This window comes from Hemiscyllium ocellatum, chromosome 20 (genome assembly GCF_020745735.1).
Source record: "Hemiscyllium ocellatum isolate sHemOce1 chromosome 20, sHemOce1.pat.X.cur, whole genome shotgun sequence".
Classification (NCBI taxonomy): Eukaryota; Metazoa; Chordata; class Chondrichthyes; order Orectolobiformes; family Hemiscylliidae; genus Hemiscyllium; species Hemiscyllium ocellatum.
The window spans coordinates 7,320,205-7,335,383 of NC_083420.1; the positions used below are offsets into that span (position 1 = coordinate 7,320,205).

Here is a 15,179-nt window from a genome sequence, read left to right on the forward strand (position 1 = left end):
GATATTTCAGGCAAATACTGATCATCAAAATATGTCTACCTTTTCACACAACCCCAGTGTTCTCATTCTCTCTACAATCCCTAATCAACTCACACTCTTTGCTCCTCCACTCCATTTCTCTCATAACTCCTCCTCCTCACAGTGACACTGCCTCCCTTGCCATCTGTCACACATTCCATCCCAATAACACATTCGTCCCCTCCCATTGGATTCCCTCTCATTCAACCCTTTCCACTGACCTTCACTTGCAACTCTTATACTGCCATACACCACCCTCTGCCCCAACTGAATCACCATGCCAACATTCACCCTCCTTCCTCACTGACAAGCCCTCCATCCTCACCCCCAACCTCGCATCCACCTCACTGAAACATTCTCTCCGTCCCTCCCCACCACTTACACCCCCTCCCCTCGCACTGACCACCCCCACATTAAAATTGACCCCCCTGCCCTCACACCAATGACCCCTCCCCTCGCACTGACCACCCCCTTCCCTCACACCGATCCCCTTCCCCTCACACTGACCCCCTCACACCGATTCCCCCTCCCACTGACCCCCCTCCCCTCACACCGACCCACTCCCAGTAACCCCCTCCCTCACAAAGACCCCTCACAGTAACCCCTTCCCTCACACCAATCCTCCCTCCCCTCACACTGACCCCCCACCCTTAACTGACCCCTCACAGTGACCCCCTCCCTCACGCTGACCCCTCACACGAACCCCCTCCCTCACGCCGACCCCTCACACGAACCCCCTCCCTCACGCCGACCCCTCACATGAACCCCAACCCTCACGCCGACCCCTCACACGAACCCCAACCCTCACGCCGACCCCTCACACGAACCCCAACCCTCACGCCGACCCCTCACAGGAACTCCCACCCTCACGCTGACCCCTCACACGAACCCCCACCTTCACACCAATCCTCCCTTCCCTCACACTGACCACCCCACTGACCCCTTCCCCACACATTAACCCCTCTCCTCACACTGACACCCCTCCCCTCCCCTCACACTGACCCCTCCTCCCCTCCCCTCACACTGACCCCTCCTCCCCTCCCCTCACACTGACCCCTCCTCCCCTCACACTGACCCCTCACAGTAACCCCCTCCCCTCACACTGACCCCCCTCCTCCCCTCACACTGACCCCTCACAGTAACCCCCTCCCTCACTGACCCTTCATAGTAACACCCCACCCCTCACACGGACCCCCTCCCCTCACTCTGACTCCCGCCCGTCACACTGACCCCTCACAGTGACCCCCTTCCTCACACTGACCCCTCAGTGACCTCCTCTCTCACACTGACCCCTCAAAGTGAACCCCTCCTTCACACCGACCCCACACAGTAACCCCCTCACTCTGACTCCCTCCATTCACACTGAACCCCTCCTCCCCTCGCTCCGACCCCACCATTCCCCTCGCAACGAACCCCCCCCCCCCCCCTCACACTGGCCGCACCTCACACTGACCCTCCCCCTGACGCCCCCATTCCCGCTCACTGACCGTTAACCGCCTCCGCTCTCGTTGCCGCGCTACTCTCAACAGCAAAGCAACCTCCTGCGTCACCGCGCCGCATACGTCATGACGCAGGTCGGACTTGCCCCTCCGCCTGAGGAGACTGACGTGACTGCGCATGAGCGCGTTCAACTGGAAAGGAATCCAACTTTAACATAAAACCAGTGTTTTAATATTGATCTTTAATGTTTACTCATGAAGACAAACGTTACGATCTTGTTACATTGAACAAGTTGGTTGTGTATTCATTAGTATTTAAGAAATGGAAAGGAAAGCATGTGAACCATTACAAAATCACAAATATGTTTTGACTAGAAGGAGGCCATTCAGCTTAAATGAGCATCATTATCCAGTGCCAACTTCTGCCAATCCTCATGCATTATTTCTCTTTTCAATAACTCAGTTGAATCTGCCTCTATCACATTTCCAGGCAGTGCCTTTTATACCCGAAGTACTCGCTGAGTGAAAAATATTTTCCTTAATTTTCCTTTGCTTCTTTTTCTGCTGCTCTTAAATCTAACTTTCCACAGTTGATGTTGAGAGTTCACTGAGGAGTGGATGCAAAGATTTAAGAGCAGCAGGAGGCCATTTGTCCCATCAAATACGCTCTGCCACTAGATAATGTTTGAATCCTACCACAGCATATGGTGAAATTTGAATGAGTCTAATAATGGGAGGAGAAAGTGAGGTCTGCAGATGCTGGAGATCAGAGCTGAAAATGTGTTGCTGGAAAAGCGCAGCAGGTCAGGCAGCATCCAAGGAACAGGCAATTCGACGTTTCGGGCATAAGCCCTTCATCTTCCTGATGAAGGGCTTATGCCCGAAATGTCGAATCTCCTGTTCCTTGGATGCTGCCTGACCTGCTGCGTTTTTCCAGCAACACATTTTCAGCTCTGAGTCTAATAATGACCATGAATCCATTCTCGATTGTTGGAAAATGCATCTGGTTCACTCACGCTTACCTGGTATGGCTGACGTATGACTGCAGACCCCAGCAATGTGGTTGACTCTTAACTGCTCTCAATAAATGCTGGCCTTGTGAATACTCAACCTGGGAATGATTTTGTTAAAAATGTTTCTTGACCCCATTCTCTGCCTTCTTACCATTGAGTCATTGATACACAACTGGCTCAAGGGTAGAAGTCAGAGGGTGGTGGTGGAGGGTTGTTTTTCAGACTGGAGGCCTGTCACCAGTAGAGTGCCACAAGAATCGGTGCTGGGTCCACTACCTTTCGTCATTTATATAAATGACTTGGATATGAGCATAAGAGATATAGTTAGTAAGTTTGCAGATGACACCAAAATTGAGGTGTAGTGAACATCGAAGAAAGTTATCTCAGATTGCAACAGGATCTTGATCAGATAGGCCAATGGGCTGAGAAATGATAGATGGAGGTTAGATTAATATAAGGTGCTGCATTTTGGAAAAGCAAATCCTAGCAGGACTTACACACTTAATGGTAATGTCCTCGGGAGTGTTGCTGAACAAAGAGACCTTGGAGTGCAGGTTCATAGCTCCTTGAAAGTAGAGTCACAGGTAGGTAGGATAGTGAAGAAGGTGTTTGGTATGCTTTCCTTTATCAGTCAGAGTATTGAGTACAGGTGTTAGGAGGTCATCTTGTGGCTGTACAGGACATTGGTTCGTCCACTGTTGGAATATTACATGCAGCTCTGGTCTCCTTCCTACCGGAAAGATGTTGTGAAACTTGAAAAGGTTCTGAAAAGATCTACAAGGATGTTGCCAGGATTGGAGGATTTGAGCTTTGGGGAGAGGCTGAACAGGCTGGGGCTGTTTTCTCTGGAGTGTGAGAGGCTGAGGGGTGACCTTGTAGAGGTTTACAAAATTATGAGGGGCATGGATAGGGTAAATATACAAAGTCTTTTCCCTGAGGTTGGGGAGTCCAGAACTAGAGGGCATAGGTTTAGGGTGAGAGGAAAAGATATAAAAGAGACCTAAGGGGCAACTTTTTCATGCAGAGGGTGGTACGGATGTGGAATAAGCTGCCAGAGAAAGTGGTGGAGGCTAGTACAGTTGCGACATTTAAAAGGCTACTGGATGCGTATATGGGATAGGAAGGGTTTAGAGGGATATGGGCCAGGAACTGGCAGGTGGGACTAGATTGGGTTGGGATACCTGGTCATCATGGATGGGTTGGACTGAAGGGTCTGTTTCTGTGCTGTACATCTCTATGACTCTATGAGGCCATGCCCTCGGGTCCTTGTCTCTTCTACTAGTGGGAACATCTCCACATCCACTGTATCCAAGCCTCTTAGTACTCTCTAAGTTTCAATCAGATTCCTGCTCCATCTTTCTGAACTTCATCTGATACAAACCCAGGTTACTCAATCATTCATCATATAGCAAGGTTTCCAACCCTGGGATCATTCTTGTAAATCTCCTCTGGACATTCTCCCAAGATCAGCATATCCTTCCTTAGATAGGATCCCAAACTACTCATGATATTTCCAATGGGATCTGACCAAGGTTTTATACAGTATCAGCAGTACATCCCAGCTTTTGTATTCTAGCCCTCTCAAAATTCACCTTCTTAGCTACCAAATGTTGACCTTAACAGAATCATGAACTAGGATTCCTGAGTCCCTTTGTGCTTCAGATTTCCAAAGCTTTGCCCATATAGAAAAGCCCTCTCATATTCCCACATTGTTTTCCATCTGCCATATCTTTGTCAACTTTCTTAAGCAGTCAAGTCCTTCTGCAGCCTCCCAGCTTTCTATAATCATATTTGATCTTCTTCACTCTTGTTGCTTTTTTAAAAACTTCCCAATAATTAGGCATCCCAAGAATCTTCACCACATTTTGTTTTTCTTTTGCTTTTATGCTATTTCTAACTTCCCTTGTCAGCCATGGTTGCCTCATCCTTTCCCTGGAATGTTTCTTTTTCCTTTGAATGAGTTTCTACTGTATCTCCCAAATTAGCCTCAGAAACTATTGCCGTTGCTACCCCATCGTCATCCATCCTCAGTTCTTTTTCACTCAACAAGCTTCTCCCTCATGTCTTTTATTTTAACCTTTATTCAATCAGAAGACCATTACATATGATTCCAACTTCTCTCTTTCAAGCTGTAGGGTGAATTCTATCATAAAATAGCCACTGCCCCCAAGGGGTTCCTTCACCTTAAGCTCCGTAATCAAATCCGTCTCATTATGCATCACCAAATCCAGAATTGCCTGTTCCCTGGTGGGCTTTACCACAAGCTGCTCTGAAAACCATTTCACAGACATTCTACAAATTCCTTTTATACAGTCATATTGAATGGATACATATCTTTCAATCCAACTCGTCCGCACTGACCAGGCATCCCAATCTGGTTTTGTCTCATTTGCCAGCATTTGGCTGAAATCCTTTTAAGAACATATGAACCAGGAGCAGAAACAGGCCACCTGATCCTTTGAGCCTGCTCTGCCATTGAGTCGTACAGTCATAAAGTTGTATAGCATGGAAACAGACCCTTCGGTCCAACCTGTCCATGCCGACCAGATATTCCAACCCAATCTATTCCCACCTGCCAGCACCTGGCCCATATCCCTCCAAACCCTTTCTATTCATATACCCGTCCAAATGCCTATAGAGTCAACAACTCTATGACTGTATAGGCATTTAGATGGGTATATGAATAGAAAGGGTTTGGAAGGATATGGGCCAGGAGCTGGCATGTGAGACTAGATTGCCACTCAATAAGACCGTGGCTGATGATTTTGTAGCCTCAGCTTAAATTACGCACCAGCTCACCATGAACCTTAATTCCTTTACTGTTCAAAAAGTTATCTATCTTAGCTTTAAAAGCATTGACTGAGTAAGCCTCAACTACTTCACTGGGCAGGAAATTCCATAGATTCAAAATCCTCTGGGTGAAGAAGTTCCTTCTCAATTCAGTCCTAAATTTGCTCCCCCTAATTTTGAGGCTATGCTTTCTTGTCCTAGCTTCATTTGCCAGTGGAAACATTCTCTACTTCTGTCTTATCTATTCCCTTCATAATTTTATATGTATCTATAAGATCCTCCCTCATTCTTCTGAATTCCAATGAACATAATCCCAGTTTACTCAGTCTTTCTTAAGCCAAACCCCTCAACTCCAGAATCAACCTAATGAACCTTCTCTGCACACCCTCTCATGCCAGTACATCATTTCTCAAGTAAGGAGACCAAAACTGCACGCAGTACTGCAGGTGTGGCCTCACCAACACCATCTACAGGTGCAACATAACCTCCATGCTTTTAAATTCAATCCTTTTAGCAACGAAGGACAAAATTCCATTCGCCTAAATCCCTCTACATCCTTTCTATTTATGTACCCGTCCAGATGCATTTTAACTGTTGTATTTTACTAGTCTCCACCAGTTCTTCAAGCAGTTCCTCAGGACTTTGGCTGTCACTCCATACATGCATTCTCTGCATGAAAAAGTTTCCCCTCAAATCCTTTTTAAATCTTTCCCCTCTCACTTTAAACCTATGCCCTCTAGTTCTGGACACACTTACGCTGGGGAAAAAACATTAGCTGTTCACCCTGTCTATGCCCCTCATGATTTTATAAACTTCAATAAAGTTCCCTGAAGTTACTCCTCAGCCTCCAATGTTTCAGAGAAAATAGTCCCAGTCTATTCAGCCTCTTCCTGTAATCCTCCAACCCTGGCAACATCCTTGTAAATCTTTTCTGAATCCTTTCAAGTTCCACATCTTTCCTAAAGCTGGGAGACCAGTTTTGAACATAGTATTTCAAAAGTGGCCAAACCAATGTTCTGTACAACCACAACATGACCATGAAGAAATTCTTTGAAGAGGTAGCATGTAGGTTAGACTAGGGAAACCTAGTGGATGTTATCGACCTAAACTTCCAAAAGGCCTTTGATAATGTACCTCATGGGAGGCTGCTGAGTAAGGTGAGGGCCCAGGGTGTTCAAGGTGAGTTATTGGCATGGATTGAGGATTGACTGTCTGACAGAAGGCAGAGAGTTGGGATAAAAGATTCTTTTTCGGAATGGCAGCCAGTGACAAGTAGTGTCCCACAAGGTTCACCGTTGGGGCCCCAGCTGTTCACTTTATATATTAATGATCTAGACAAAGGTACTGGAGGCATTCTGGCGAAGTTTGCCGATGGTACAAAGTTAGGTGGACAGGCAAGTAGTACTGAGGAGGTAGGGAGGCTACAGAAAGATTTAGACAGTTTAGGAGAGTGGTCCAAGAAATGGCTGATGAAATTCAATGTGAGCAAATGCAAAGTTTTGCACTTTGGAAAAAAGAACACAGGCATGGACTATTTTCTAAACGATGAGAATATTCATGAAGCCAAAGTACAAAGTCCAGGATTCTCTAAAGGTTGACTTGCAGGTTGAGTCCGTGATTAAGAAAGCAAATGTAATGTTGTCATTTAAATCAAGAGAGTTGGAATGTAAAAGCAGTGATGTGCTACTGAGACTTTACAAAGCTCTAGTTCGGTCCCATTTAGAATATTGTGTCCAGTTTTGGGCCCCACACCTCAGGAAGGACGTACTGACACTGGAGCATGTCCAGCGGAGATTCACTCGGATGATCCCTGGAAATAGCAGGCCTAATATATGATGAATGGCTGAGCATCCTGAGACTGCATTCATTAGAGATTGGAAGTTTGTGGGAAGACCTAATAGAAACTGACAAGATAATTCATAGCTTAGGCTAGACATTGGGAAATTGTTTCCATCAGGTGGAGATTCGAGTATCCTTGGGCACAACCTTAGAATTAGAGGGGGTCAATTTATAATGGAAATGAGGAGACATTTCTACAGCCAGAGAGTGGTGGGCCTGTGGAATTCATTGCCATGGAGTGCAGTGGAAACCAGGACGTTAAATGTCTTCAAGGCAGAGATTGATAAATTCTTAATCTCGCAAGGAAATAAGGGATATGGGGAGAGTGTGGGTAAGTGGCGTTGAAATGCCCATCAGCCGTGATTGAATAGCAGATTGGACTCGATGGGCCGAATGGCCTTACTTCCACTCCTATTTCTTATGGTCTTATGGACCTCCGGACTCCTTTACTCAATGCACTGATCAATAAAAGCAAGTGTCCCAAACACCTTCATTAGTGAGTTTGAGTGAGCTTAGACTGATAGTTTATCTTTTCTCATTTCTGAGTGGCTCCAGAGGTCTAGCTATGGTTTATACTGGATTATGGCCTTAGAAAATGGCATGGGGGCATGAGATGACATGAGGGAATTCTGAGTGGGTATGGAGTTGAGCAGGTGAGCAGGGTGTAAGAGTGCGATAGCTTCTAAACTGATTGAACGTACCAAGCAGCCCTCCTTACCATTGACCTAGCTACAATCTGCCTTTGCTTCTGGGGTCAGCAAGCCTGACTGTAACCCAGCCCCTTGTTGCAACAGAGTGAAATTATAGTCACAAAAAGTCACTGAATGAGGAAAAGCTTGCCCCTTAATTTACCTTGCCATTCTACCCAATCTGAAAATGTGTTGCTGGAAAAGCGCAGCAGTTCAGGCAGCATCCAAGGAACAGGAGAATCGACGTTTCGGGCAAAAGCCCTTCATCAGGAATAAAAGCAGAGAGCCTGAAGCGTGGAGAGATAAGCTAGAGGAGGGTGGGGGTGGGGAGAAAGTAGCATAGAGTACAATAGGTGAGTGGGAGAGAGGATGAAGGTGATTGGTCAGGGAGGAGGGTGGAGTAAATAGGTGGAAAAGAAGATAGGCAGGTAGGACAAGTCATGGGGACAGTGCTGAGCTGGAATTTTGGAACTAGGGTGAGGTATGGAAGGAAACTGTTGAAGTCCACAATGATGCCCTGGGGTTGAAGTGTTCCAAGGCGGAAGATGAGGCATTCTTCCTTCAGGCTTCTGGTGGTGAGGGAGCGGCAGTGAAGGAGGCCCAGGACCTCCATGTCCTCGGCAGAGTGGGAGGGGAGTTGAAATGTTGGGCCACAGGGCGGTGTGGTTGATTGGTGCGGGTGTCCTGGAGATGTTCCCTAAAGCACTCTGCTAGGAGGCGGCCAGTCTCCCCAATGTAGAGGAGACCGCATCGGGAGCAATGGATACAATAAATGATATTAGTGGATGTGCAGGTAAAACTTTGATGGTTGTGGAAGGCACCTTTAGGGCCTTGGATGGAGGTGAGGGAGGAGGTGTGGGCACAGGTTTTACAATTCCTGCGGTGGCAGGGGAAGGTGCCAGGATGGAAGGGTGGGTTGTAGGGGGGCATGGACCTGACCAGATAGTCACGGAGGGAACGGTCTTTGTGGAAGGCGGAAAGGGGTGGGGAGGGAAATATATCCCTAATGCTGGGGCAAGTATTCCATTACTGGCATGTTCATGAAAGTGAAGCATAAGAGAAACATATTTAATAGTGTTAATTTACTTCTTGTAATAGTATGTGACAATGAATTAAACTCAGGAAAAAAGAAGCAAAAGGAAAAAGAAAATTGGATCCACAAGACCATCATAAATAACAGAAAACACAAAGTTTTCAAAATCTATTTTATTCAATTTTTATATGATCATATGATCAATTCAATCTTGGAGTACACATTAACATTAACTTTAAGGCATACTTTATTTTGACCAAAAAAAAAGCACATCTTTTGGAGATGTAAAACAAGTGAAATCAGAACAAAATTGAAAGCTGTTCAGAGAAGCATGGAGCAAAGATAAGATCTGATAGATTGCAATGGACTCAAAGTGACGGATTTCCAAATCCAAGTGTTTCCTGGAGTTGATTAATCTCATCAAGGAGCTTTTTATTTTGAAGATTTAACTATGGAAAATAAAAATAACTGCAGATTAGCATTAATATGTTTCTCTAGTTGACTGTCTACCATTGTCTGTATGAATTTTATATATAGGATTGACTGGCAATTATTTCTCAGCTGAATGTGCAATAATCCTAAAAGGATATTTCTCATTAAATGGATATTTATATGCATACAATGAGATTCAATGCTAAAAATGTATTATTATTTATTTTAACCATAATATCTTGAAATGGGCTAAACCAGGAAAATATTATTAAATTTCAAGGCATAAGTAGAATGACAGTCTGCCACAATTTTGATTTCTAATGGAATTTTTGGAAGGTTTGCACAGTTAGATTCTTAACCAATGCTGTTCATGTGAACAATGTATTATTAAATAGTTCAGAAATGTAACATGCTAAAATCTGTTTAACTAATTGAGATTATAGAAAGCATCAGGCCTTGGCATTTTAATTTGAAATTTCTTCAGCACTGCCTCTCCTATTTATGCCAACTGCTCCCCTACCACCACAGCCTCCCCAATCCCTTCCTGCCCACCTCAACTTTATTGTTTCCCTTCCAAACCATACAAAATTTTCTGACTCAGAAGATTGGGAGCTGGGCTACCAAGTACCCCTGGGCTTCTGAAGTCTTTGAACAAGAAGTGGCCGAATTTAATCATTTGTTTTCCTCGTTGATTATATACCATGTCTACATTTGGTAACTTCTCATAAATGTGAAGAAAAGGAACTTGTGACACATAGTTAGAGTTATATAGTACAGAAACAAACCCTTTTGTCCAACTCATCTATGCTGACCAGACATCCCAATTTGATTTAGCCACATCTGCCAGTAGTTGGCTCATATCCAAATAAATCTTTCCTATTCATAAACCCATCCACATGCCTTTTCAATGTTGTAATTGTACTCGCCTTCATCGCTTCCTCTGGCAGTTTGTTCCAGACATGCACCACCCTCTGTATGAAAACGTTACGCTTCAGGTCCTTTCTAAATCTTGCCCCTCTCACCTTAAGCATATGCTCTTAATTTTGGGCTCCCCCACTGTAGGAAAAGAACTTTGGCTGTCAACCTATCCATACCCCTTATGATTTTACAAACCTCTATCAGCTCACCTAAATCTCCGCCACTCTGGGAAAATAGTCCTAGCCGATTCAGCCTCTCCCTACAACCCAAACCCTCCAGTCCTGGTAAATTTTTTCATGGTTAGAAAAATTATCATGTAAATGACACATAACATCATATAAGGGGTGAAACTGTAGCATAGGTGCAACACAGTAGCTGGGGGTGACATGGTAGCTCAGTAGTTAGCATTGCTGCCTCACAGCATCAGGACTGGGAGGATAAAAAAGAGAGAAATAAGGAAGGAGAGGATCAAATATGAAGATAGGCTAGCCAGTAATATTAGAAATGATAGTAAAAGTTTCTTTCAATACATAAGAAACAAACGACAGGCAAAAGTAGACAAACTGATGCTGGAAGGCTAGTGATGGGAGATAAGGAAATGGCTGGAGAACTTAATAAATACTTTATGTCAGTCTTCACAGTGGAAGACATGAGTAATATCCCAACAATTAAAGGGAGTCAGGAGGCTGAGTTCAGTATGGTTGCAATTACAAAAGAGATAGTGCTAGAAAAGCTAAAAGGTCTTAAAATTGACAAATCTCTTGGCCCCGATGGGCTACATCCTAGAATTCTGAGGGAGGTGGCTGAGGAAATAGCGGAGGCGTTGGTTGAGATCTTTCAAAAGTCACTGGAGTCAGGGAAAGTCCCGGATGATTGGGAGAGCGCTGTTGTAACCCCCTTGCTCAAGAAAGGATCAAGACAAAAGATGGAAAATTATAGGCCAATTAGCCAAACCTTGGTTGTTGGTAAACTTCTAGAATCCATCGTTAAGGATGAGGTTTCTAAATTCTTGGAAGAGCAGGGTCAGATTAGAACAAGTCAACATGGATTTAGTAAGGGGAGGTCGTTACTGACAAGCCTGTTAGAATTCTTTGAAGAGGTGACAAGTAGGTTAGACCAGGGAAACCCAGTGGATGTGGTCTATCTAGACTTCCAAAAGGCCTTTGATAAGGTTTTAGGCCCCACACATCAGGAGGGACATACTGGCACTGGAGCGTGTCCAGCGGAGATTCACACGGATGATCCCTGGAATGGCAGGTCTAACATACGAGGAACAGCTGAGGATCCTGGGATTGTATTCATTGGACTTTAGAAGGTTAAGGGGAGATCTAATAGAAACTTACAAGATAAAACATGGCTTGGAAAGGGTGGACGCTAAGAAATTGTTTCCATTAGGTAAGGAGACTAGGACCCGTGGGCACAGCCTTAGAATTAGAGGGGGTAAATTCCAAACAGAAATGCGGAGACATTTCTTCAGCCAGAGAGTGGTGGGCCTGTGGAATTCATTGCCGCAGAGTGCAGTGGAGGCCGGGATACTAAATGGCTTCAAGGTCAAGATGAATAAATTCTTGATGTCACATGGAATTAAGGGCTACGGAGAGAATGCTGGTATGTGGAGTTGAATTACCCATCAGCCATGATTAAATGGCGGAGTGGACTCGATGGGCCAAATGGCCTTACTTCCACTCCTATGTCTTATGGTCTTATGGACTGAGGTTCAATTCCAGCCTCAGGTTCTGTCTCTGTGGAGTGCGTACACTCTCTCTGTGTTTGTGTGGGTTTCCTCTTGGTGCTCTGATTTCCTCCCATGGTAAATGGCCATACTAAATTGCCCAGAATGTCCAGGGATGTGTAGGCTCGGTGGATTCGCCCTGGGAAATGTAGGGTTATAGAGATAGGGTAGTGGGGTGGTTCTGGGTGGGATACTCTTCTGAGGGGCTGCGTAGACTTGTTGGACTGGAGTTATAAATGCATATAAATTAGAAGTACAGTGTTCAGGTGATGTTACCATTTACCTGTAGTCACACTTAATGTTCTTTAATTAAAACCATCACTTTGACTGTAAAGTGCCCAGTCTCTAAGCGAGAAACTGAGAATGTTTTTAGAATCTGAACACATTTCCTTGGTCAGATCACAACTGCGTACAATTAGGCACTGTATCGTAAATTGTATATTAAATTTGGATAAGAGTGCAATTTAGATTTCCCAGAATGTTATCAGGATCCCAAGGATTGAGTTATGAGAAATTAAGTAAAAAGGGTTGTTTTGTCTGGAATATTGAAGTTTAAGGATTTTGAAAGGAAGTTATTAAAATTCTTTCATAGCACATGAGCAATGCTGGCAATCAGCACCTCTAGTTGAACTGACTGTTTCATCGTCATTTCAAAGGACAGCTAAGAGGTTTGGAGTCACATGCAGACCAGATCATGATGAACAACAGATTTCCATCTTGAAGGACATTGGTGAATCAGATGTTTTTTTTAGAGGAGTCAACAGTAGCTTCATCACTAAGGGACCAGTTTTATGTTCCAAATACATTTACTTAATTTATAATCCACCAGCTGCTGTGGAAGGATTTGAACCCACATCTCCAGAATATTATCTTAAGTTTCTGAATTATTAATCCATTGAAATTACCACTATGCCACATCACCCCAATGGATGCAATAAAAATAAAACTTTTTTTTCACTCTAGCCGAGTTCAAGACTAAGAGTATAATCTCAAAATATGAAACAATGTTTGTAATTGTTCATACAAAGAATAGTAGAAGGTGAAGATCTCTTCTACAAAAAGTAGTAGATTGCAAGCTCAACTAATGATTTTACATTTGGTATTCATAGGTGCTTGCTTGCCTGGGGTATGGAATAAAAGTGAATGAATGGAATTAAGATATAGATCAGATATGTTTCACTGAAATGCAGGACAGGCTGAAGGTCGGCCTTGCTTACTCCTGTTATTCTGCTGCCATCTATTATTTCCTGTACAATATACTGTTAGAGAAGGAGGTAAACAGAACAATATCACTCTTAAGACAAACCTTTACTGCATATTTATAGGTCTGCTCCGCTTCTAGCTTTCTCCCTGTCTGAAATGACAAAAAATAAATCAAATTAACACAAACTCAAGGAGAAGATATAATCGCAAGGTTTGTGAAGGTTTGTAGCTCAGGTTGAAGTTTAGGGTGTAGGTTTGCTCGCTGAGCTCTAGGTTTGATATCCAGACGTTTCATTACGTGGCTAGGTAACATCATCAGTGGCGACCTCCAAGTGAAGTGAAGCTATTGTCTCCTGCTTTCTATTTATATCTTTCCCCAGGATGGGGTTCCTGGGGTTTGTGGTGATGTCATTTCCTGTTCGTTTCTGAGGGGTTGATAGATGGCATCTAGATCTATGTGCTTGGTTATGGCATTGTGGTTGGAGTGTCAGGCCTCTAGGAATTCTCTGGCATGTTTTTGCTTAGCCTGTCCCAGGATAGATGTGTTGTCCCAGTCAAAATGGTGGGTTTATTTTCATCCGTGTGTAGGGCTATGAGGGAGAGGGGTCGTGTCTTTTTGTGGCTAGCTGGTATTCATATATCCTGGTGGCTAACTTTCTTCCTGTTTGTCCTAAGTAGTGTTTGTGGCAGTCCTTGCATGGAAATTTATAGATGACATTGGTTTTGTCCATGGGTTGTACTGGGTCTTTTAAGTTTGTTAGTTTTTGTTTGAGAGTGTTGGTGGGTTTGTGTGCTACTAGGATTCCGAGGGGTCTCAGTAGTCTGGCTGTCATTTCTGAAACTTCTTTGATATATGGTAAGGTGGTTAGGGTTTCTGGCTGTGTTTTGTCTGCCTGTCGTGGTTTGTTCTTGAGGAATCTGTGCACTGTGTTTTTTGAGTATCCATTCTTCTTGAATACGTCGTATAGGTGGTTCTCCTCTGTTTTTCAAGGTTCGTCTGTGCTACAGTGTGTGGTGGCTCGTTGGAATGGTGTTCTGATACAGCTTCATTTGTGTGTGTTGAGATGGTTGCTGGTGCACTTAAGTATTTGGTCAGTGTTTGTCGGTTTTCTGTGTACACAGGTTTGTAATTCTCCCTTGTCCTTTCTTTCTACTGTGACGTCCACATTGAAGGACAACAATCTCACGGAAGAAACACAACAAACTATCAGACAGACAGTTGCGCCTACTCTGAGCCGAAAAAGGAAAGGAAACAAACTGAACACAAAAGAGAAGAAAGCCCTAGAAAACCTCAAAAAAGACAAAAACATTGTTACATTACCTGCAGACAAAGGTCGGCTTACAGTCATCCTGAACAGAAGGACTACATAGAGAAAGCCAATGCACTAGTCGCAGACACCAACACCTACCAAAAGGTGGCACTAGACCCAACCCCACAACTGGGAAACAAAATTACTTTTTTCCTAAGAAAATTACACAATTCCGGACAATTAAACAAGACAGAATTCCAGAAAATGAAACCCGATGGGACCAACACCCCACGATTCTACGGACTACCAAAAATCCATAAACCAGGAGTGCCCCTCAGACCTATAGTCTCACTACCTGGAACACCAACTTACAGACTGACCAAAGAATTACACAGAAGACTGAAGTACCTAGTAGAAGAGTCACAGCACTCCATCCACTCCATCCAGGAATTCCTAAAAATCATTAAAAACACCAAAATAGAGGAAGACGAAGCAATGATCTCATTCAACGTAACAGCACTGTTCACCTCCATCAACATCGACCTAGCAAAGGAAACACTCGCCACACTTTGAGAACAGACCATCACACACACCCCAACCACCATCAATCCCATTACCAACGAAAACATCATGAAGCTAGTGGACCTGTGTCGCACCACCCACTTCACTTTCAACAACATAGTCTACAAACTAACCAACGGCACACCCATGGGATCTCCGCTATCAGGATTCATAGCAGAAGCGGTAATGCAAAGACTAGAACAAACAGCCCTACCAATAATCAAACCAAAAATCTGGGTTCGCTACGTAGATGACACCTTTG

At 44.1% G+C, this 15,179-nt stretch overlaps 2 protein-coding genes across 4 annotated transcripts in view; both read right to left on the reverse strand.

The window, feature by feature from the left end:
• Positions 1-1,563, reverse strand: part of wdr90 (WD repeat domain 90) — a 75,692-nt gene extending 74,129 nt beyond the window's left edge. For all 3 annotated transcript variants that reach the window (XM_060840463.1, XM_060840462.1, XM_060840461.1), the window contains exon 1: positions 1,506-1,563. The gene's annotated coding sequence lies outside the window, so the exon portion shown is untranslated. The remainder of the gene's footprint in view (positions 1-1,505) is intronic.
• A 7,626-nt stretch (positions 1,564-9,189) lies between these two features.
• The window catches only part of cfap70 (cilia and flagella associated protein 70), a 97,610-nt gene continuing 91,620 nt past the window's right edge, over positions 9,190-15,179 (reverse strand). The window contains exons 26-27 of the mRNA XM_060840942.1: positions 13,210-13,257; positions 9,190-9,270 (exon numbers count right to left, since the gene is read on the reverse strand). Of these exons, the coding sequence (XP_060696925.1) occupies positions 9,190-9,270; positions 13,210-13,257 (129 nt within the window). The remainder of the gene's footprint in view (positions 9,271-13,209; positions 13,258-15,179) is intronic.